Below are 24,775 nucleotides of genomic sequence, written 5' to 3'. Positions count from 1 at the left end.
TGTCAAACTCTCTTAGTTACTACATGTTAAAGATTAGTTGTAAATAGAGTTCTATTAGGAGTTAGATTCCCAATAGGTTTATAGTATTCTATATATATATATATGTGTGTGTGTGTGTGTGTCCCTATTGATGAAAAAAAACTAAGAGAGAATGTTTTCTTCACACTTAAATTACATTGTATCAGAGCCTTTGGCTTGTTAGCATTTTTTTTTTTTTTCGGGTTTCTGCGTTGACGTTTCCGACGACCGGCGACAAGTCTATTTCGCGACTGTCAGTCTAGGTCTCCCACCTAGGCCTTTGCTTTTGTCTCACCGCCACTCAAGGGAGGAAGAGTGACCTCCGATCGGCGTCTCCACCAAATCCGGTGGCCTGACGACCAGCAAGTGTGCCTCATGCGCTGTCAGAAGAATCTGACGTCATCTCACGCGCCGACGGGTGGAGGCGCGTTTGGCAGTTTCCGGTGACCGAGTTTCGTCCTCTAAGATCGACTTGACGTCTGGGTTCTTTTCCAGTGGTTAGTTTTCGGCTCCGGCAGTATCTGGTAGGCGCTTTCTTTGTTTTTTGCTACTGCTGTTTGCGCCTTTCAGTTCCTTTTGGTGTTGCTACTGTTCTGTTTGGTTCGTGCTATTATTTGGTTGCTGTTGGGGTGTTTCGTTTTTATTAATGGATACTGAACCTACAGATTCTAAAGCTATTATTACTACTAAATTGATCCCAACAATGAATAAAATCACAGAACATAAATTGAAAGGAACTAATTATTTAGATTGGTATAAGACAATTAGAATTTATTTGCAGAGTGTCGAAAAAGATGATCATCTAATTGATGATCCACCAATTGGTGACATTAGACAAAGTTGACAAAGGGAAGATGCTAAGTTATTTCTACTGATTCGAAATTCTATTGACAGTGAAGTGGTTGGTTTAATTAATCATTGTGAGTTTGTTAAAGAATTAATGGAATATCTTGAATTTTTGTATTAAGGGAAACAGTAATCTGTCTCTTATGTATAAGGTCTGCAAAGGATTTTATCGGGCCGACCAGCAAGACAAGTCCCTTACAACTTATTTCGTGGAATTTAAGAAGATTTACGAGGAACTTAATATTTTATTGCCTTTTAGCCCCGCTGTCAGGTTCAACAGACTCAGCGAGAACAAATGGTTGTAATGAGTTTTCTTGCAGGTCTTGCTCCGGTTTTTGAAACTGCCCAATTACAGGTTATTTCAGGCAGTAACGTTACCTCTCTTCAGGAAACTTTTGCTAGATTACTGTGTACTGAAGGATCTCATACCCCTTCCCCTTATGATAATAGTGCCCTTGTAAGTCGTAATCAGATAGTTAGGCAGCTAGGAAACAGAGGAAGAGAAAAGGAAATAACCGTAGTAATGGAGCAATTAATCGGGAGGCAAGCATTATTACCTGCCATTATTGTCATGAACCTGGACACACTAAATGGTATTGCAAGAAACTGATAAATAAGTCGCCAAGGGCAAATATGGCCACTCAAGATTCTACAGTTACTTCTTCTGACAACACTGTAACAATTTCTGCTGCGGAGTATGCTGAGCTCTCTAGATACCGTTCTTCTAAGTCTACTGATTCCTCAATTGCTGCTGCTGCTGCCAATTCAAGTACTGCTACTAAATGTCTTATGTCTACCTCATCAGAGAGGGTCATTGATTCTGGTTGCACAGATCACATGAGAGGTAACCCTAGTCTCTTATCATCAGTAAAAGAATCTGAACAATTTATGTGACATCCTACTGAATCGAGTCGTTCATTTAGTGAGTCGAGTCGAGTCGGAACGAACCAGAACCCGGTTCGAGCCATAAAAATTAAATAAATCAAAGACTTGGACTTACATTGAATGAAACATAAAGATGTAGACTCAATTGTATAAGGATGAGGACCGAATTGAAATAAAGTATAAAGTTTAGGTATTAAATGGTAAAATATTGAAAATTTAGGTACTATTTGGTGATTTTGTAACATACTAGAAGAAATATTTGTACCCTAATGTGTTAGCTAACCATAGAATTTAGAATCACCTAAATTGACCTTATAAATTGAGAGATATGACCAAAATGATACAAACTATGCAGGCTGGAAACCAACAGCTGGGCAGACTGGAAGTTGCTATTTTAATTCACTATTTGACTACTTTACCAACATATTTCAGAGAGGTGATAGAAGACATATTTGTACCCTAATGTGTTAGCTAACCATAGAATTTAGAATCACCTAAATTGACCTTATAAATTGAGAGATATGACCAAAATGGTACAAACTGTGCAGGCTGGAAACCCACAGCTGAGCAGACCGGAAGTTACTACTTTAATTCAATATTTGACTACTTTACCAACATATTTCAGAGAGGTGGTAGAAGACATATTTGTACCCTCATGTGTTAGCTAACCATAGAATTTAGAATCACCTAAATTGGCCTTATAAATTGAGACATATGACCAGAATGGTACAAACTGTGCAGGCTGGAAACCAACAGCTAGGCAGACTGGAAGTTGCTACTTTAATTCAATATTTGACTATTTTACCAACATATTTCAAAGAGGTGGTAGAAGACATATTTGTACCCTAATGTGTTAGCTAACCATAGACTTTAGAATGACCTAAATTGGACTTAAGAAGAAAGAGTTATGCTAGAATTTGTGAAACATGTACAGGCTGCCCTGGCAGATTTTAAGGCTCCATTAGAAATGCTGTTGGAATGCATATGTAGCTTCATTTAGCCTAAGAGGAGTACTTAAATTAAATCCGAATGTTCTAAATTAAGATACATAAAGATTAGTAAGAGTTGCGTCGCGGGTGCAACAGTTAGATTAATTTCATGCAAATTTCTTTACAAGTTATCACTTGTTTGCATTATTCCTCATTTGATATTACTTGTAGTTGTCTATGAAATCCTTTTAAAGCATGAAATAGGTTAACGACGTATAGAAAGAGACAGCATACAGGTAAACAGTATGGTTTATGCATTTTATGAATAATATGCTCCACTGAGGTTAGGTAGAAACCACGTAGATAAGGCTATGTCGCGACATAGGATAGCAGATATGCGTCCCATACAGTTTGGTACTCAGGCTACAGGCCGTTGAGTGGATAAGGATATGATTTATATACGGGTCATAGCAGCCCAGCCATACAGACATTCTTATCACTTCGGTTTCACTGTAACCTTATGGAGCCACACAGTTATGAAATTGTGTTATTTATAAATTATACAATGTTTAATAAAAATTGCATAATGAGAAGCAGATAAGACCATGAAAGTATAATGATATGTGTGCTTACATGCTTATTTATTTAATTCTTATTAAGTTGAGATATCCACTGCGCTTTTTTTGCTCAGCGAGTTACCTGTTTTAACTCGCAGGTTTTGGGTCTGGACCGTAGAGAGTCATTTTTACAACTGCTGCAGTTCATCTTTTGAAGACTTAGTCTTCAGGGTAACTACTCATTTTGATTCTGTGGCATGTACAGGGCATATAGTTAGGCCCATTTCATTTTCGAAAATAGTGTAATGTCATTGTATATATTAAATTAATGTCTGTATATAAATGATGTATAAAGCAACAGCATGACATAATATTTAGCATACAGGATGATATCAACATGACAGGACATAGGTTCAACCAGATTGTAGCGTCTCGGCCCGGTTCATTCGGGTGGACCAGGAAGGGATGTTACAAATTTTGGTATCAGAGCCTAGTTTAGTTCCTCTGGCTTGAATGCATATGTCATTACAGTGTACATGCCATGACTACCCTGATGAACTAAGCAGTTGTTATTCTTCTAGGAGGATGTCACAGGAAGGTGAGAGCGAGTCACACGCCTCCAGGGCAGTGGAGGGTGAGGCTCCAGTAGCACCAGAGCAGGAGGTGCTGTTAAAACAACTTGCGGAGACCTTTAGACAGATTGTAGGGGTGGTACCTCAGGCACCAGTGGTAGTAGACAAAGAAAGAAAGTCGCCACTAGAAAAGATTAGAAAATACGGTGCGAAAGAATTCAGAGCTAGCAAGGATGACAGTTCAGAGACAGCTGAATATTGGTTAGATGGTACTTTGAGAGTCCTGCAGTAGTTACAGTGTACACCAGAGGACCATTTGATTTGTGCCACGTCATTGTTGATAGACGAGGCATACACATGGTGGAATACTATTCAACAGAGAGTACCAGCAGAGCAGCGTACCTGGCAATTCTTTTTGTATGAATTCAAAAAAAAGTTCATCACATAGGCTTACCTTGATACTAGAAGGAAGGAATTCTTATACCTTAGGCAGAATAGAATGTCAGTTGCAGAATATGAAAGAGAATTCACCAGACTCAGCAGGTGTGGTGATCGGATAATGGCTATAGAGGCAGAGAGGTGTAAAAAGTTTCAGGAAGGCCTGAACGATGAGATGAGGGAGCTCCAAATGTCATAATGGCCCAACTGTGTAGGAACTTATGCTCTCTTCGGACAGTCCTTCTGATGGTTTGATGCTCCGCATATCCAGCATCTACCAGTCACCATCCAACAATCTCCACCATGCCGTCTGCCACAATGCTCACAAGGTGGAAAAGTATAACCGGCTGACCTTGCACCTCTACCGGTGCCTCTACCAGCTCCTCTATCGGAACCTCTACCACCACCGACAGAACTAGCCACGATTGATGCTATTGGCGCGTTAACACCCCTAACTGTGCTTGGCTAAAGGGAGGCCTAGGACCAGCTGAAGTACTAGCACCTCTGAATCTCTTGCTCTCCGGCTGGTATGTACTGGGTGCACTCTGAGTCTGGTCTCTCTTCTGCTGAGACCGCTGGCGTCTGGTACGCTGACTGGCCTGAATCCACTCTATCTCCTGAGCTGCCTCTACCAAAGCTGAGAACTCTCTGAATCTGGAAGCTACCACTCCCATCTGAATCTCATCGTTCCCCATCTGAATCTCATCGTTCGGGCCTTCCTGAAACTTTTTACACCTCTCTGCCTCTGTAGCCACTATCCGATCACCATACCTGCTCAGTCTGGTGAATTCTCTTTCATATTCTGCAACTGACATTCTGTTCTTCCTAAGGTATAAGAATTCCTTCCTTCTAGCATCAAGGTAAGCCTCTATGACGAACGTTTTCTTGAATTCATCCAAAAAGAATTGCTAGGTACGCTGCTCTGCTGGTACTCTCTGCTGAACAGTATTCCACCATGTGTATGCCTCGTCTATCAACAATGACGTGGCACAAATCAAACGGTCCTCTGGTGTACACTGTAACTGCTCCAGGACTCTCAAAGTACCATCTAACCAATACTCAGCTATCTCTGAATTGTCATCCTTGCTAGCTCTGAATTCTTTCGCACTGTATTTTCTAATCTTTTCTAGTGGCGGCTTTCTTTCTCTGTCTACTACCACTGGTGCCTGAGGTACCACCCCCGCAATCTGTCTAAAGGTATCCGCAAGTTGTTTTAACAGCACCTCCTGCTCTGGTGCTACTGGAGCCTCACCCTCCACTGCCCTGGAGGCGTGTGACTCGCTCTCACCTTCTTGTGACATCCTCCTAGAAGAATAACAACTGCTTAGTTCATCAGGGTAGTCATGGCATGTACACTATAATGACATATGCAGTCAAGCCAAGGGAACTAAACTAGGCTCTGATACCAAAATTTGTAACATCCCTTCCCGGTCCACCCGTGAACCCAAATGAGCCGGGCCGAGACGCTACAATCTGGTTGAACCTATGTCCTGTCATGCTGATATCATCCTGTATTCTAAATATTGTCATGCTGTTGCTTTATACATCATTTATATACAACCATTTATTTAATATATACAAGACATTACGCTATTTTCCAAAATGAAATGGGCCCAACTATATGCCATGTACATGCCACAGAACCCAAATATCAAAATGAGTAGTTACCCTGAAGACTGGGTCTTCAAAAGATGAATTGCAGCAGTTGTAAAGATGACTCTCAAAGGTCTAGACCCAAAACCTGCGAGTTAACACAGGTAACTCGCTGAGCAAATAAAGCTCAGTGGATATCTCAACTTAATAAGCATTAAATAAATAAGCATGTAAGCACACATATCATTATACTTTCATGGTCTTATCTACTTGTCATTATGCTGTATGAATTATGCAATTTTTATTAAACATCGTGTAATTTATAAATAACACAATTTCATAACTGTATGGCTCCATAAGGTTACCGTGAAACCGAAGTGATAAGAACGACTGTATGAAACTGGATGAATACTGTATGGCTGGGCTGCTATGACCCGTATATAAATCCTATCCTTATCCACTCAACGGCCTATAGATTGAGTACAAAACTGTATGGGACGCAAATTTGCTATCCTATGTTGCGACATAGCCTTATCTACGTGGTTTCTACCTAACCTCCGTGGAGCATATTTAAAGGTTTGTATATAAATGATGTATAAAGCAACAGCATGACATAATATTTAGCATACAGGATGATATCAGCATGACAGGACATAGGTTCAACCAGACTGTAGCGTCTCGGCCCGGTTCATTCGGGTTCACGGGTGGACGGGGAAGGGATGTTACAATTTAATCGTCATGTTACTCTAACTGATGGGCCCATATCTTCTGTCAAGTGTGTTGGCACCGCCAATCCCATCCCATCTCTTCCGTTGTCTTCTGTTTTTTGTTTGCCTCTTCTTTCATTCAATCTATTGTCTATTAGCAAAATTACTCGTCTACTGAATTGTTGTGTTAAATTTTATCCTATCTATTGTGTGTTTTAGGATCTTTTGACGAAGCGGATTATTGGTAGAGAACGTGAGTCAGATGGCCTTTATCTTCTGGATGAACACGTTTCGTCCTCTTTGGCTTGTATTGGTGCTCTCTCTCCGCTTGAGGTTCATTGTCTACTTTAAAGAAGTTGTGTCCGCAGTTTCAATCTTTATTAATTTTAGAATGTGAATCTTGTCAATTTGCCAAACATCATCGTTTACCTTTAGTTCCTCGAGTCAATAAACGGGTTTCATCCCCTTTTGTGTTAGTTCATTCTGATGTTTGGGGTCCATGTCCTGTTATTTCTAAAACTGGTTTTCGATATTTTGTAACTTTTGTGGATGATTATTCTTAAGTTACTTGGTTATTTTTAATGAAAACTCGTTCTGAGATATTCTCTATTTTCTGTTCCTTTTGTGCTGAGATTAAAACTCAATTTAATACCTCTGTTTGCATATTGCATAGTGATAATGCTAAGGAATATCTATCTAGTTCCTTCCAATCTTATATGTCACAGAATGATATTCTCCATCAAACGTCTTGTGCTGATACTCCTCAAAATGGGGTTGCAGAAAGCAAACATCGACATCTTCTTGAGATTGCTAGGGCACTTCTATTTCACATGAAGGTCCCTAAACATTTTTGGGCGAATGCTGTCTCTACTGCATGTTTTTTTATTAATCACATGCCTTCTTCTGTGCTTAATGGTGCTATTCCTTATAGTGTCTTGTTTCCTTCTAAACTTCTATTCCCCATTGAACCTCGTATTTTTTGTTGTACTTGTTTTGTTCGTGATGTTCGTCCACAGGTTTCCAAATTAGATCCAAAGTCCCTTCGTTGTGTTTTCCTTGGGTATTCTTGGCATCAAAAGTGGTATCGTTGTTTCTCTCCCGATCTTGACCGTTATCTTATTTCTGTAGATGTCACATTTTTTGAGACTACTCCATTTTTTCCTTCTCCTATATATAAGAGTGAGGGGGAGGATGATGAGCTTTTAGTCTACGCAATCCAACAATTTCCTAACTCTCTTGCTCCTGCTCCTATTCCTGAACTTGCACCTACTCCTGCTACAATGTCTGCTGCTCCTATTCCCCCTCCTGCACCAGCATTTGCCCGCCCCCGTTTTGAACAAGTTTATTCCAGGAGACCAGGAACTCTAGACTCACTTCCCCTACCTGCCGCTTCAACAGAAGATACAGTTCCCTCCACTCAACCTGAGCCTGTGCCATCCACTCCTCAGTTAGACCTTGACCTTCCCATTACTCTTCGAAAAGGTAAACGCAAGTGTACTTATCCTATTTCCTCTTTTGTTAGTTATGATCGTCTTTCTTCTTCATCTTGTTGTTTTGTAAGTAACCTAGACTCTGTCTCTAGCCCTAAAACTGTTGTCCAAGCTTTGTCCTATCCTTGTTGGTGTGCAGCAATGAAAGAGGAGATGGCTGCCTTAGATACTAATGGTACTTGGGATCTTGTGCCTCTCCCGGCAGGTAAGAAAGCTATCGTTGTAAATGGGTTTTCACAGTTAAAATGAATCCTGCCGGATCTGTTGCTCGTCTCAAGGCTTGATTAGTTGCTAAGGGCTATTCTCAGATTTATGGTCTTGATTACTCTGATACTTTTTCTCCTGTAGCCAAATTGTCTTCTGTTCGTTTGTTTATTTCTTTCGCAACTACTTTTGACTGGCCTCTACATCAGCTGGATCTTAAGAATGCTTTTCTTCATGGGGATCTTTAGGAGGAAGTTTACATGGAGCAACCACCAGGCTTTGTTACTCAGGGGGAGTCGGGTAAAGTGTGTAAACTTCGAAAATCTCTTTATGGCATCAAACAGAGTCCTCGAACTTGGTTTGGTAGATTTTGCAATGTGGTACACCAATTTGGCATGCAGAAGAGTACTTCTAATCATTCTGTATTTTTGGGTATTGAAGTGTCTAGATGTAAGAAAGGCATCTTCTTATCTCAAAGGAAGTATATCCTTGACTTACTGAAGGAAACTGGAAAGTTGGGTGCCAAGCCATGTAGTGCTCCAATGACTCCTAATTTGCAACTTTCAATTGGTGGTGTGCTGTTTGATGATCATGAGATGTATAGAAAGATTGGTGGGCAAACTGAATTATCTTACGGTAACACGTCCAGATATTGCTTATTCTGTGAGCATCTTAAGCCAGTTTATGTCTTCTTCTACTGTTATCCATTGGGAAGCTTTAAGACAAATTTTGTGCTACTCGAAAGGTAATCTAGGTCGTGGCCTCCTTTACAGTAATCATGGGCATTTGAACATTGCGTGTTTTTCAGATGCAGATTGAGCAGGTTCGAAGGTTGATAGAAGATCAACTTCAGGATATTGTATCTTTGTGGTGGAAACTTGATATCATGGAGGAGCAAGAAACAAAATGTAGTCTCACGGTCGAGTGCTAAATCAAAATATCGAACTATGGCACAATCTACTTGTGAAATAATTTGGATTCGTCAGTTGTTAGAAGAAATTGGCTTTAGGTCATCCTTGCCTGCAAAGTTATGGTGTGATAATCAAGTTGCTCTTCATATTGCATCTAATCCAGTATTCCATGAGCGAACGAAACATATCGAAATTGATAGTCATTTCGTTCGTGAAAAGATACAACAGGGTATTATCTCTACGGGGCACGTTAAAACAAGTGAACAATTAGAAGATATTTTTACAAAAGCTCTAAATGGACCTCGGGTTAACTATCTTTGTAACAAGTTGGGCATGATTAACATCTATGCTCCAACTTGAGGGGGAGTGTTAAGGATTAGTTGTAAATAGAGTTCTATTAGGAGTAAGATTCCTAATAGGTTTATAGTATCCTGTATATGTATATATATATGTCCCTACTGATGAAAAAAAAACTAAGAGAGAATATTTCTTCACACTTAAATTACACTACCAATTAAACAAATTCAACTGCAAGAAAAACAAAGGCTAAATTACCTGCAGCAAGTTCTGTTGTGAGCATGTTCCTGCTGAAGTGACGTGCCAACCACCAACGGCAGCGGATCGTCCAAGCCTTTCCTGATCTGTCATGTGTAAGAAATTTGGGGATCCTGTTGTAACAGGCAGAGAAACCTTCGTGTTTTCCACCATTTCCATGAAGACACACTGACATACGATCCTCTTCACATTGAGAAACCTTGAGAAAGCATGAAGCAAACTCTCTCCATATATTATATTCGACAAAGACAGCATCCAAATGCAAAGCTATCATTTCCAAAAGGGATTCAGGATTATAATCCCCTGCACACATAATAAAATAGAAATTACTAAACAATGGAATGACAAGATTCCTATCACATAAATGATAGGTTCACATGGACAAGCAAAAACACAGAAGAGAATGGACATGACTCCAAGGCCCTTTGATAGGGTAAAAGATAAGTTTGTTTAACAGTGACGCACGGTTGACCAGATTCCTATCACATAAACTACATTTCCACATTGACAAGCAAAAACACAGAAAAAGTATGGACATGACTCCAAGGATCAAAGGCCCTTTGATAGGGTAGAAGACAAAGTCTGTTCAACAGTGACACAAGGTTGAGTTTTCTCCAATCAAGGAAGATTCTACAAATGAGGACATGAACGAGGAGAGTTGGAATTTAATCTCATCTCAACAAAAAAAAATTTTACTAACCTCAAATATCTTTCTACTTTCTCCTATTTACGAGGGAAATGATTTTCTATTTTGAATTTTCTTTTGTCTACAAAAAGTTGGAATCCTTAGTCAAGGAAACAAGTCCACAATGGCTTGGAGTTGAAGCACCAGCATGTTCAGAATTACCCTGGGTTTTTATATATTCTTGTAATGTTCTATTTTCAGCATAACATAATCTGCTATTCAATTAATAAGAATTCCAGCAAGTATGCTTCCATTAATTTTTAATGCAATTCTAATACAAGACATAGTTGTTAAAGGCGCAAAGCTCGCTAAGCCACAAAGGGGTCCTGGCATAGTTGCTAAGGGCACAAGGCACACTAAGGTGCAAAGGGGTCCTGGAGCCTAGGCGCAATGTGCAAGGCGAAGGCACAAAATAAATAAAAAAATGGAAAAAATATAAAATAATTCTAAAACTGAACAAAAAATTCATATTAATAATCTAAACATATAAAATCTTAAATCAAACTATTTAATGCTTGGAATATCTAAATATAATTTCAGCAGCCCTAAATTAATAGCAATAACCATTAGCCTAAGTTTCAGCAGCACAAATCAGCAAAAAATTCAGCAAAATAACAGCTTATTATTGAAGCTATTAGACTTGAAAGAGAAGGGAGTAGAAGCTGATTGTTGAATCAAATTGAGGGAGAGAGGGGGAAATGAGAAAAGATTCAAGAATAGTTTAGACACATATCTTTCTTTCATGTTAATCAATTGCTGAATTGGACGAAAAGACTTCTTTTTGAAGGCTTTAATGGATATAAATTATCTAATTGGGGCCTTTCTTTGGTTGTCGATAAACTGGTGCAGAGGAGCTTGACGTAGAGTGGATCTATGTTTTTCCTTCTGCAGATCCACCAATATCTTCTATTTCTTTTAGTTTTTTTTTTTTTTTTTTAAACTAATAGAAGCCTATATAAACACAGCCCGACTGCATATATTAAAAAGAAAAACCCTAAGATCTGTTGGTGGCATAAAATAACAAAAGGGCACACTTTTTTTATGCCTTGCGCCTGCACCTAGGCGAGGGCTTTTTTCTGCTCTTGAGGCTCCAGGACCTGCGCCTTGAGTCAGGCACGCCTTAGGCGTGCTTTTCACAGCTTGATCTAAGGAAGTGCAGGCTTTTCCTCATAGGAATGAGTCCTAAATTATATTGGTAGTTCTATTTTGTTTGTAACTTCATGAAATTACAAAAAAAAAAAAAAGAACTTATTCAAAGATGGAGAGACTGTCAAGAGACTGAAACTCCAGTCTTCAAATAGATAATGAAGACATACACCAGTTTGAGAAATTGGGGGAGGTGGAGGAGAAGGACACAGCAGGAGGTTATCACACAAATGCAAGGATAAGTTACCATTTTGATGCAGGCTGATTAGCTTTGCCAGTGACTTGCTACATGTGGGGTCATTCTTTAAGGTGTCCTCAGAACAGGTTGAAAGCACTATGCAGTTATTAGGATCAACATGCTCCAAAAGGTGAGTCCTTATTCTGCAAAAAGGAATTCTGTTAATTCTATTGAGAAAAGAATTCTGCAAACGAAACGAAAAAAGGGAATTCCGTTAAAGTTCTTATCGAAATGACAAACATGAATAAAGCACAATAACTGATCGAACTACTCTTGAAAAGTGGAAATATGAAAATTTAACCCAGCTTGAAACTACTAGATGGTACTTTACCAAATTTAATAGACATTGCAACTCTTGCAAAGCAGGGAGCCCTGTGATTAGAAAGCGCTTTATTACCTAACAGTTCATCTAACATGGGATAATGATAACTCCTAACTAAGAACAAGAACTTGCAAAAACTGAACAAAGGGTGCAATATTACAGCTTTTAAACAAGACTTTAGCAACTAGAAGATTTTCATTTCTTTGAAAAGAGATTGATCTTTGACCTGGTAAAGGGCAGCGCAAGAAAGTTCTATACACCCAAAATAATTGATACATAAAATAATGCTGATCAATTATTATGCATATACAGTGTAAATATATATGAACATGGTTGTGTTGTGTGAGTGAGAAATTTTATATATTTTAATTTTAAAAAATTTAAAATAATTAATGGGTGGAAAAAATTGCGATTGGTTTAAGAAAAAGCAAACAGTTCAGTAGCAAAACTGTAAGGTGTAATTTGGTTATGAAAGTTGTTAAACTCATGCTTCTTAAATATACAGGGATATGTTGTAAGAATCACAGTTTTCACCTTGAGTAATGGCTGATTCTACACATAGGACAAACGTTTCTGAGGCATGGAAAAACAATTCCACGTTATTTGCCCTTCTATCTGTAAAGACTCTGTTGGAGTATGTGGGTAATCCCACATCGGATAAATACAACTAAGTAAAAAGGCATATAATGTGAAGGGTGAACCAGGCCATTTTGTGTTAAAGGTAAGCCCAACTCATTATAAGCCCAATATTATATATATATAATTGAATTTAATTTGATTAATTGCTCCTAGGGCCCAGATTCTCAACATGGTATCATAGCCTGGGACCCGAACCTGCATGAGGGAAGTTCCCGTGTTGGGTCGTACCTTGATGGATCCATGTGTTGAGCCATCGTATGCTTGTCAAGTGGGTAATCCCACTTGAGGGGGGAGTGTTGGAGTATGTGGGTAATCCCACATCGGATAAATACAACTAACTAAAAGGCCATATAATGTGAAGGGTGAATCAACCAAAATGGCTTAGGCCATTTTGTGTTAAAGGTAAACCCAACTCATTATAAACCCAATATTAAATATATAATTGAATTGAATTTGATTAATTGCTCCTAGGGACCAGATTCTCAACAGACTCTATTTGCAAAACAATTGATGTTATGTTTCTCTAACTTAACTTTTACCTTTAACATCATAAACTTAGAACACCTACATATGCTGGTGTACGCATGAATGCCTAAGAGAGAGAGAGATTAACATCTAAATAAATCACAAATAACATACACACGGCCATCACCATCATTAAAAATTTACTCCTTTGGCTACACTATCATTGCAGCTACCCTTCTTTCCCACAACATCAGAACCATAGCAACAACCACCCATCATTTTTGCCAAATCTTCTGGCAACAAATATATATTCCATTGTTTTTTCTCGTCAATCAAATAATTGTCATTCCCTTTACTAACCAAACTAGGTTAACTTCCCCAACATATCACATTTTCCTTTCAATTTTCACTTGCTTTTGGGCAACCAAGAGCAGTTAATAACTTAGCAGAGAAGTGACTACCTATTAGGAAGCGCTGCATTTGAATTGCTACATAACTTCTCAAGTTCATGGAGGGCCTCTTGATCTTTACATCCAATCAGCAATAACTGGCACAAAAAGGAACTAGTTAAATTCAGATATTAAAATACTACATTCAGATATTAAAATTCTACTCAGTAATAAAATCGCCAATTGCATGTGAATGATGAATGCCACACACAAGTTAATGATTTAAACTATTGCAAACAAATAAAAGATTAAAGCCAAATTGGAAAGCACCCATCAAAATATTAAGAAGGGAACAAGGGCAAATTTGGAACAGACACTGTCTGTGACTCACTTTTCCATCTTAAGGATAAAGACTGTTAGCTAGATGATACTCAACAGCAAGCAAAAACCATCTTTCAGGGCAACAAAACTGCACATATACCAATGCATATGGAATTTCACATTAAAGATGAGCTAAAAGTTATAATAGTTTGTGAACATACAATTTGGAAGGGAGGGCTAAGAGATCAAGACAGCATCCACCAAAATAAAAAGAGTGAAACATCAGCGAGGAACAACTTGATGTAATCTGGCTGGACCAAGATAATGAAGGTTTCAATTCTTCAGCCACGCAATGGTTTGTGCATGCACACAGATCATTGAAATACCCTTAAGCATGTGGCTGCCCTAGAAAAACTCAAACTATTCATATACCTAACTGTCTAGTTCGAGTTAACCTGAAACATAACCAAGTTGTAGTGAAAAGTTGACAATGGAGGACTAAAATGTAGTTTTCTGACAAGAGGCAACAGTAACAGTTTGCAGATTATTTCAATTTCCTACTCCAATTAAAAATAGGTTTCTTTGAGAATATTGCAAACGTCTTCCATAGAAATCATATCTATATCTATAATACAGAATCTATCTATACTATACATAAATGTACAAATTTTTTTTTTTTTTTTTGGGGGGGAGGTGGGGGTCGGAGGACATAAACGCCTTTACAAACTTTTAATATTGCCTAGATTATCAAATCTTTATTATTCATTAAGCTATTTGCATTTATATTTATTATTACTTTATCAAAACATTGTGTTGATAAAAGGATTCTCTATTCTTATTGTTTAAGGATTTATAAACTCCTGTAAAAACAATTCTTGAATAATGACCACTAATTTAAGGAACTCAAACAATTAATTTATGTTAATCAAAATCAAATGTTTGAACTACAAGCCCCTCGATCACAAGTTTAAAATAACAGCGATTTTAGCTTTTCAGATTATAATCCTCCCCTTTTGCACATTATATAGATGTACACAAAAGGTTGAAACATATGAACAAACAAAAATACTAATGTTAATTTTTATCATCCCTTACACTATACATCTGTTATTTGTTATATTATATTATTAAAAGAATAATGTAAAGAATTCTTGATGCTGGAGCATCCTAGTTAAATTAGAAGTCTTTTATCTTTATTTTGAGAATTAGTCATTTTTCTGTTATTTTCATCCATTGAAATAAAAACCTCAACCCTAGAACTATTCAACTAATATAAGAAATACTATCCAAAACTTGTTCTTATTAATTATTACCATATAAATTTATAGTTCATTGCACCATTTAAATTCTCCTATGGTTATTACGTTTTTTTATTTTTTTTGGTTAAAAAAAAAGAAAAAAAAGAAGGGAGAGTCCATTATGGGCCTTTGCCCAAGTTAAATATCAGCTTACTACTAGGCTAAGCCTCCAAGTACATGGTTATTCAGTTTCCAGTCATCAATTTCTATTAATTAATATGTTCATATTTGTCAATTATTATAATGTGATTAAAACAATGTTCTTACATTTTCTTTTAGTGCTAATAGACTTATTTACTGAACTTTGCAATGTTACAATTGCACCCCTTTTTCTAATTTGTTATTGTTAAGGATTAGTTGTAAATAGAACTCTATTAGGAGTTAGATTCCTATTAGGTTTATAGTATCTTGTATGTGTATATATATGTGTCCCTATTGATGAATCAAATACAGAAAAAATATTTTCCCACATTAAATCTACATGGTATCAGAGCCTTTGGCTCGTTAAAATTTTTTTTTCTCTTCCGGTTTCTACGTTGACGTTTCCGGCGACCGGCAATAACTCTAATTCGCGCCTGTCAGTCTAGCTCTCCTACCTAGGCGTTTACTTTTGTCTCACCGCCACCCAAGGGAGGAAGAGTGACCTCCGATCGGCGTCTCCACCAAATCCGGTGACCTGAAGACCGGCGAGTGTGCCTCACGCGCCGTCAGAAGAATCGAACGTCATCTCATGCGCCGGCGAGTGGAGGCGCGTGCGGCAGTTTCCGGTGACCGGATTTCGTCTCCCAGGATCGACTCGACGTCCAGATTCTTTTCCAGTGGTTAGTTTTCGGTTCCGACAGCATCTGGTAGGCGCTTTCTTTGTTTTTTGCTACTGCTGTTTGGGTTTTCGGTTCCTTTTGGTGTTGCTACTGATCTGTTGAGTTCGTGCTATTATTTGGTTGCTGTTGGGGTATTTTATTTAATGGATACTACACCCACAGATTCTAAAGCTGTTATTACTGAATTGATCCCAGCAATGAATAAAATCACAGAACATAGATTGAAAGGAACTAATTATTTAGATTGGAGTAAGACAATTAGAATTTATTTGAGGAGTGTTGAAAAAGATGATCATCTAATTGATGATCCACCAATTGGTGAAAATAGACAAAGTTGGCTAAGAGAAGATGCTAAGTTATTTCTCCTGATTCGCAACTCTATTGACAGTGAAGTGGTTGGGTTAATTAATCATTGTGAGTTTGTTAAAGAATTAATGGATTATCTTGAATTTTTGTACTCGGGAAAAGGTAATCTGTCTCGTATGTATAAAGTCTGCAAGGGATTTTATCGGGCTGACCAGCAAGATAAGCCCCTTACAACTTATTTCATGGAATTTAAGAAGATTTACGAGGAACTTAATATTTTAATGCCTTTTAGTCCTGATGTTAAGGTTCAACAGACGCAGCGAGAACAAATGGCTGTGATGAGTTTTCTTGCAGGTCTTGCTCCAGTGTTTGAAACTGCCAAATCACAAGTTCTTTTGGGCAGTGATGTTACCTCTCTTCAGGAGACTTTTGCTAGATTGCTACGTACTGAAGGTTCTCATACACCTTCCCCTTCTGATAATAGTGCCCTTGTGAGTCGTAATCAGGTAGCTAGACAGCCAGGAAACAGAGGAAGAGGTGGAAATAACCGCAGTAATGGACCAATCACTCGGGAGACAAGCATTCTTATCTGCCATTATTGTCATGAACCTGGTCACACTAAACGGTATTGCAAGAAACTAATAAATAAGCCACCAAGGGTAAATATGGCACATCAAGATTATGCAGTTACTTCGTCTGACGACAATGTAACAATTTCTGCTGCGGAGTATGCTGAGCTCTCTAGATACCGTTCCTCTAAGTCTACTGATTCCTCAATTGCTGCTGCTGCCAACTCAGGTACTCCTCCTTCCTGTCTTATGTCTACATCATCAGAGTGGGTCATTGATTCTAGTTGCACCGATCACATGACAGGTAACCCTAGTCTCTTATCCTCATTAAAAGAACCTAAACAATTTAATCGTCATGTTACTTTAGCTGATGGGTCCACATCTCCTGTCAAGTGTATTGGCACCGCCAATCCCATTCCATCTCTTCCATTATCCTCTGTTTTTTGTTTGCCTCGTTTTTCGTTTAATCTATTATCTGTTAGCAAAATTACTCGTATGCTGAATTGTTGTGTCAAATTTTATCCTACATATTGTGTGTTTCAGGATCTTTTGACGAAGCGGATTATTGGTAGAGGACGTGAGTCTGGTGGCCTTTATCTTTTGGATGAACACGTTTCATTATCTTTGGCTTGTGCTGGTGCTCTATCTCCTCTTGAAGTTCATTGTCGTTTGGGTCATCCGTCATTGTCTACTTTAAAGAAGTTGTGTCCGCAGTTTCAGTCCTTATCAAGTTTAGAATGTGAATCTTGTCAATTTGCCAAACATCATCGTTTACCTTTAGTTCCTCGAGTCAATAAACGGGTTTCATCCCCTTTTGAGTTAGTTCATTCTGATGTTTGGGGTCCATGTCCTATTATTTCTAAAACTGGCTTTCGGTATTTTGTAACTTTTGTGGATGATTATTCTCGTGTTACTTGGTTATTTTTAATGAAAACTCGTTCTGAGATATTCTCTATTTTCTGTTCTTTTTGTGCTGAAATTAAAACTCAATTTAATACTTCTGTTCGCATATTGCACAGTGATAATGCTAAAGAATATCTATCTAGTTCCTTCCAATCTTATATGTCACAAAATGGTATTCTCCATCAAACATCTTGTGTTGATACTCCTTCTCAAAATGGGGTTGCAGAAAGAAAGAATCGACATCTTCTTGAGGTTGCTAGGTCGCTTTTATTCCAAATGAAGGTCCCTAAACATTTTTGGGCTGATGCTGTCTCTACTGCATGTTTTTTGATTAATCGCATGCCTTCTTCTGTGCTTAATGGTGCAATTCCTTATAATGTCTTGTTTCCTTCTAAACTTCTATTCCCCATTGAACCTCGTATTTTTGGTTGTACTTGTTTTGTTCGTGATGTTCGTCCACAGGTTTCCAAATTAGATCCAAAGTCCCTTCGTTGTGTTTTCCTTGGGTATTCTCGGCATCAAAAAGGGTATCGTTGTTTCTCTCCTGATCTTGACCGTTATCTTATTTCTGTAGATGTCACATTTTTTGAGAATACTCCATTTTTTCCGTCTTCTATATATAAGAGTGAGGGGGAGGATGATGACCTTTTAGTCTATGCTATCCGGCAAGTTCATAACTCTCCTGCTCCTGCTCGTATTCCTGACCTTGCTCCTGCTCCTGCTCCTACTCCAGCGTCTGCTGCTCCTATTCCCGCTCCTGCACCAACATCTACACGCCCTCGTTTTGAACAGGTTTATTCCAGGAGACCAGGAACTCTAGACTCGCTTCCTCCACCTGCCGTTTCAACAGAAGATCCGGTTCTCTCCACTCAACCTGAGCCTGTGCCATCCACTCCCCAGTCAGACCTTGACCTTCCCATTGCTCTTCAAAAAGGTAAACGCAAGTGTACCTACCCTATTTCCTCGTTTGTTAGTTATGATCATCTTTCTTATTCATCTTGTTGTTTTGTAAGTAACTTAGACTCTGTCTCTATTCCTAAAACTGTTGTCCAAGCTTTGTCCCATCCTGGTTGGTGTGCAGCAATGAAAGAGGAGATGGCTGCCTTAGATACTAATGGCACTTGGGATCTTGTGCCTCTCCCGGCAAGTAAGAAAGCTATTGGTTGTAAGTGGGTTTTCACCGTTAAAGTGAATCCTGATGGGACTGTTGCTCGTCTCAAGGCTCGATTAGTTGCAAAGGGCCATTCTCAGATCTATGGCCTGGATTATTCTGATACTTTTTCTCCTGTTGCCAAATTGTCTTATGTTCGTTTATTTATTTCATTAGCAGCTACTTTTGACTGGCCTTTACATCAGCTGGACGTTAAGAATGCCTTTCTTCATGGGGATCTTCAGGAGGAAGTTTACATGGAGCAACCACCAGGCTTTGTTGCTCAGGGGGAGTCGGGTAAAGTGTGTAAACTTCGAAAATCTCTTTATGGCCTAAAACAGAGTCCTCGAGCTTGGTTTGGTAGATTTTGCAATCTGGTACATCAATTTGGCATGCAGAAGAGTACTTCTGATCATTCTGTATTTTTCAGAAGTACTAAGACTGGTTTGATTCTACTTGTGGTTTATGTTGATGACATTGTTATTACAGGGAGTGATTCAGCCGGCATTACATCACTCAAGTCATTTCTCCAGACCCAGTTCCAGACAAAAGACTTAGGATTGTTGAAGTATTTTTTGGGTATTGAAGTATCTAGGTGTAAGAGAGGCATCTTCTTATCTCAAAGGAAGTATGTCCTTGACTTATTGAAGGAAACTGGAAAGTTGGGTGCCAAGCCATGCAGTGCTCCAATGACTCCAAATTTGCAACTTTCAATTGGTGGTGAGCTATTTGATGATCCTGAGATGTATAGAAGGTTAGTAGGCAAATTGAATTATCTTACCGTAACACGTCCAGATATTGCTTACTCTGTGAGCGTTTTGAGCCAGTTTATGTCTTCTCCTACTGTTATCCATTGGGAAGCTTTAGGACAGATTTTGTGCTACTTGAAAGGTAATCCAGCTCGTGGCCTATTTTACAGAAATCATAGGCATTTGAACATTGAATGTTTTTCAGATGCGGATTGGGCAGGTTCGAAGGTTGATAGAAGATCAACTTCAGGATATTGTATCTTTGTAGGTGGAAACTTGATATCATGGAGGAGCAAGAAACAAAATGTAGTCTCACGATCGAGTGCTGAATCAGAATATCGAGCTATGGCACAATCTGCTTGTGAATTAATTTGGATTCGTCAGTTGTTAGAGGAAATTGGCTTCAAGTCATCCTTGCCTGCAAAGTTATGGTGTGATAATCAAGCTGCTCTTCACATTGCATCAAATCCAGTATTCCATGAACGAACAAAACATATCGAGATTGATTGTCATTTCATTCGTGAAAAGATACAACAGGGTGTTATCTCTACAGGACACGTTAAAACAAGTGAACAGTTAGGGGATATCTTTACAAAAGCTCTAAACGGACCACGGGTTGACTATCTTTGTAACAAGTTAGGCATGATTAATATCTATGCTCCAACTTGAGGGGGAGTGTTAAGGATTAGTTGTAAATAGAACTCTATTAGGAGTTAGATTCCTATTAGGTTTATAGTATCTTGTATGTGTATATATATGTGTCCCTATTGATGAATCAAATACAGAAAAAATATTTTCCCACATTAAATCTACAGTTATTACTGACCCAGTTTGCAAGTTTGAGATTAATAGCATACTAAAATAGGGTTTATTTCACTGGAAGGGCCTAAACTATATGAGTATGCACTTAATGGGGTATCAACTTCAATTTGTAACTTAAAAAATACCCGGTCTTCAATTTATGTAACGGTAAAAGACCTTTGCTTGCAATCAATAATTTCTATTGACCGGACGGTCACATAGCTTGACACGTGTTTTGTAATCTGACTCGTATTGCCATATCAGCTTAATCTCTCTCTTGCCTTTTTCATTCTTTTTCTCTCTCTTCCTTCAGATCTACTTCCTCTCCCCAATCTTCATATCCAGTATTACTAAATCAATTTTCTATAAATTAAATTTTTTTCAGATTCAAATTTTTCAGAAAACTGTTGATCGAGGCTCAAAGATTCAAGCTCTCACCTTTTCCATAATCAACTCTTCTAAATCGTACATACATTTCTCATAAATCTGCTCTGAGTAATCCTTTCCTTTTTCAATTAACTACATCTTGATTTCGTGATTTTTGTATTATAGGCAGTTAACGATAAAAAAGAATGAAAAGCAAAGTCCAAGGGAAATAAACAAAACCCAGAAACATACAATAGCAAAAAGATGATGAAAAACAAAAGAATTGAATTGCCAGTATGCCCTTAAAAAGCATCATACTATAAAACAAATCAAGAGATATAGATCTCATTCCTGCCATTCTAGAAAATTAAATTTTTTTCAGATTATATAAGTGAGCAAAATAGATTCAAGTGAGAAAAAAATGAAAATTGGTTAGAGAGTGGGTGCATCAACAATTGGAGAGTTTGGATCTCATATTACATGGTGCATGATTTGAGCTTTTTGGAGTCCTAGAGCTAACAAAACTCAGCGGAACTTAAATGCAAACATGTAAGGTGAGATCTTTGTTGTGACAGGTCATGGCCATGGCTTCCGGCAACGCTTCGTACGGCCCTCCCAGCCCTCAGTGCATCCACGCACACCTCACTAACAGGTGTCATAGTTCAGATTCGCCTAGTGAAGGTCCAAGCTAGAGACCTTCTGCCTGGTGAAGGTCGTCTAGTCCTTGGATTACCCCAAGAGGTGGCACTTGTTCCAATCTTAACAAAAAGTTTTTGTGGCTGCCAGAGGTGGAGGTAGGATCAAGCGATAGGAAGAAAAGTTTTTGTGGCTGCCAGAGGTGAAGAGAGAGAAATAAGGAAAAAAGTTGAGAGGAAAGGGAGAGGGAGAGGGACAAGGTCGAAGTGGAGGAGTGGGTGGATAATTAAAAAATTGCCACGTGTAAAATTCGTGGTATTCCAGCCAATGGAAATCATTGATTGCGACCAAAAGTCTATTACCCTTACATAAATTAAAGATTGGGTATTTTTAAATTACAAACTGAAGTTGATACCCTATTAAGTGTGTATCCATGTAATTAGGCTCTTCCATTGAAATTCAACCCCTCTAAAACATATTTTAAAGAAGATTATACACCAAATTGGTCCCCAAATATTTCAATTATATTCAATTTAAGGCTAGTTTAAGTTTAAGGCCAACTTAGGGCAATGCTTTTATCTTTAAGTCAATTGAATTCAATTTTTATTCAAAAAGAATAAAAAATCGAAATTTCGATCCTTTGCCGATAAATGGCTTTTATCAAAGAACTGAAGACAGAACCAATCCCGACAAAAATTATTTTCATATTTAAAAGTCAAAACCGCTGATAATCGAAGCACAAAATCAAAACATAAAAACAAAAATTGAAATTCAAGACCAAAAACAATAGAAATTGACTTCTATTCTACAATATCTTTACTTTTGGCTCCTCTTTTTTTTTTTTAATTTATTTTTGGCTCAATTTAAATCCAATTTTTGTTCAAATAAAATAAAAAATTACTTTCACATTTTAAAAGATAGAAAGTTCATAATTGAAAAATAAAATAACAAAAGTCTAAAAATGATAAAGAAAGTTTATTTATGCAACTTACAATGGGGTTATTTTTTTATATTTGCATATTCTTTTTTGACTTCTTTGAATTTTTATCTTCTAATTGGATATGGTTTCAAATATGTAAAGAAAAAAATAAATATGAAAAACTTTGGTTATCTTGAGTTTTCCATTGATGAGTTAAATTAAATATGTCAAACAACGATAGATTTTGAATGTATGTAGAAAGTTCTAGTGTCTTACAACTATTTCGCTTTTTTTTATCTTTAAAAAATAAAATTTTGAAAATAATTCTCTATTTTGTTGAATGAAAATTGGATTCAATTGACTAAAAAGACAAAGACATTATCTTATTTTGGGCCTAAACTTAAAATTTGGACTTAATTGAATATAGTTGCAATAGATGGTACCAATTTGGAGTGGAATTTTTCCCAAAATCTGTTTTAGGGTGCAGTTAATCCCAAACATACAAATTGGCGTAATAATATTAACAAATTTAAAAATATGGTGCAGTTGTAATAAGTTGCAAAGTAAGAGGTAAATAAGTCTATTAGGCCACTTTTTTTCTCCCATATACCTGAATTCAACTTCTACTATCAAAAACTACCTATTTGATCCTTAACTTCTTTGCTGGTAATGTATAACTCTTTTCTTCTATTTTCTTATGATCTTTTTTATTTCTATGATTTTGATTGATACTGGCAACTTATATTTGTTTAAATGACCTCTTTCCTTATGTTATATTTTTTGGGTATAAATGAATTCAAGTCTTTTTATTTGAATTTATTAAACTATGATCTGAAAGTTACTATCTTTAGTCTATTTATTTTGTACATTTTATTGAAGCAGTGACCTCAAATTGTATGTTTATGACAAAGCAGGATTCTGATAATGCCAGGTAATTTTATTTCCAAAAGAATCATAAAACATTATGCATCACTTTCAACATTGCTTTATTATTAATAATAACCATATTAATTTTTTAAAAAAATATTTAACAAACTAAAAAATTTACATAAAATCGTATGTAAGATACATGTCAAAAGAACTAGATATGAGCATACTTTAAGTGTACAATGAAAAAATATATATAATTTTGCAATAAAAATTAATCAAAATAATTGAAATTAAAGAATATCAGTTACCTCTGACATGTGCTAATACAAAAACACACATGAAGTGCAGGTGCTAAACCAAATAGTAACTTGGAAAAATACTACTGAAAAGAAGAAATAAGAATGAATGGAACACAATGATAGACTTATTGTTCTTGTTATTGATGATTGATGCAGCAAAAAACAAGGAGATGCACATTACTTTTGCTATGACTTATCTTGAAAGAGAATAGCATACTTTTTTGCATAACCTAATATTTTTTTTACGTGCTAAGCATGCATGCTGCTTCTATAGGTTGTGTGAATCTAATCTTACTATGCCAATCGTGAGATAATGTAACAGTGTCAAATAAGGAGATTACTACATGGAGTTACTGTTTAAAGATTGTTTTTCTCTCAAAGATAAAATTATATAGTCTAGTTCATTGAAACAGACCATAGAGTGCAACTGAATACTGATATCAGAATCCTAATTGACATGCAAATTGGGACTAATCATTTGATGGAAAAATTTAAGTTCCAGAATGACATGTATCTGATTTTCTAAAAATATTTTCAAGATGTTTAGCATTTATATTCACTATACCTGTATCAAGGGAAGTATGGCCGCCATTATCGGGGGTGTTGAGTAAACAGCTTCTCTTAAGTACTTTACTGCATTCTCATATTCATCATCTAAAGTCACGTTTTCGAATTCCCAATTCTTAGTTTGCAAGGGTAACAACCATGGATCCAAGCTTTCTTTGCAAAAGAGAGAATTTCAGTAAGAATCAAATCAATTAATAGCAAGGGTGGCATGCAATTATCAGAAAATGACTAACTGAACTTCATTGGAAAGGACTGCTCATTTGTATTTAAAATCATTGGTTCACACAAACTAAGAAAACTAATAATTCTAACTACGTGCATGCATGATTCATGTTAATGATGAGTGACATGCAGCATTCATAATACGCAATCATTTAATGATCTTCAATGCCCTGTGAAATACAAATAGGATGACTCCCTATTTAGTTCCTGAGGTTTGGTTAAATTACTAATTTGTTCATGTACTTAGATTGCCCCACTCCATGGATTTTGCCAAGTTTTGTTATTATGGTATACACATATCTAGGCTTAAGCATGTATAAATACATGGAGAAAGTTACCCAGCGCAGCATAATGCATTTCTGTTGTGTTCCAAATACAGGCATATAACA

At 37.3% G+C, this 24,775-nt stretch overlaps 1 protein-coding gene across 9 annotated transcripts in view; it reads right to left on the bottom strand.

Annotated features, from left to right (window-relative positions):
• LOC105635730 (TAF RNA polymerase I subunit A) overlaps positions 1–24,775 on the bottom strand; it is a 40,639-nt gene that overhangs the window by 2,477 nt on the left and 13,387 nt on the right. For 6 of the 9 annotated variants that reach the window (XM_089723633.1, XM_089723631.1, XM_089723632.1 and 3 more), the window contains 4 exons: positions 24,163–24,317; positions 13,662–13,747; positions 11,784–11,917; positions 9,706–10,008 (listed from right to left, as the gene is read on the bottom strand). In XM_089723633.1, the coding sequence (XP_089579759.1) occupies positions 9,706–10,008; positions 11,784–11,917; positions 13,662–13,747; positions 24,163–24,317 (678 nt within the window). Of the gene's footprint in view, positions 1–3,311; positions 3,486–5,820; positions 5,987–9,705; positions 10,009–11,783; positions 11,918–13,661; positions 13,748–24,162; positions 24,318–24,775 lie in introns of those variants that run through there. The other 3 variants (XR_016321593.1, XR_016321592.1, XM_089723629.1) reach the window with 3 other exon arrangements.

The sequence above is a fragment of the Jatropha curcas genome, chromosome 7 (genome assembly GCF_041381405.1).
Source record: "Jatropha curcas cultivar XTBG-Jc1 chromosome 7, XTBG_Jcur_1.0, whole genome shotgun sequence".
Lineage (NCBI taxonomy): Eukaryota > Viridiplantae > Streptophyta > Magnoliopsida > Malpighiales > Euphorbiaceae > Jatropha > Jatropha curcas.
The sequence above is the reverse complement of the archived record's forward strand: the minus strand, read 5'-3'. Positions and strand labels throughout refer to the sequence as shown.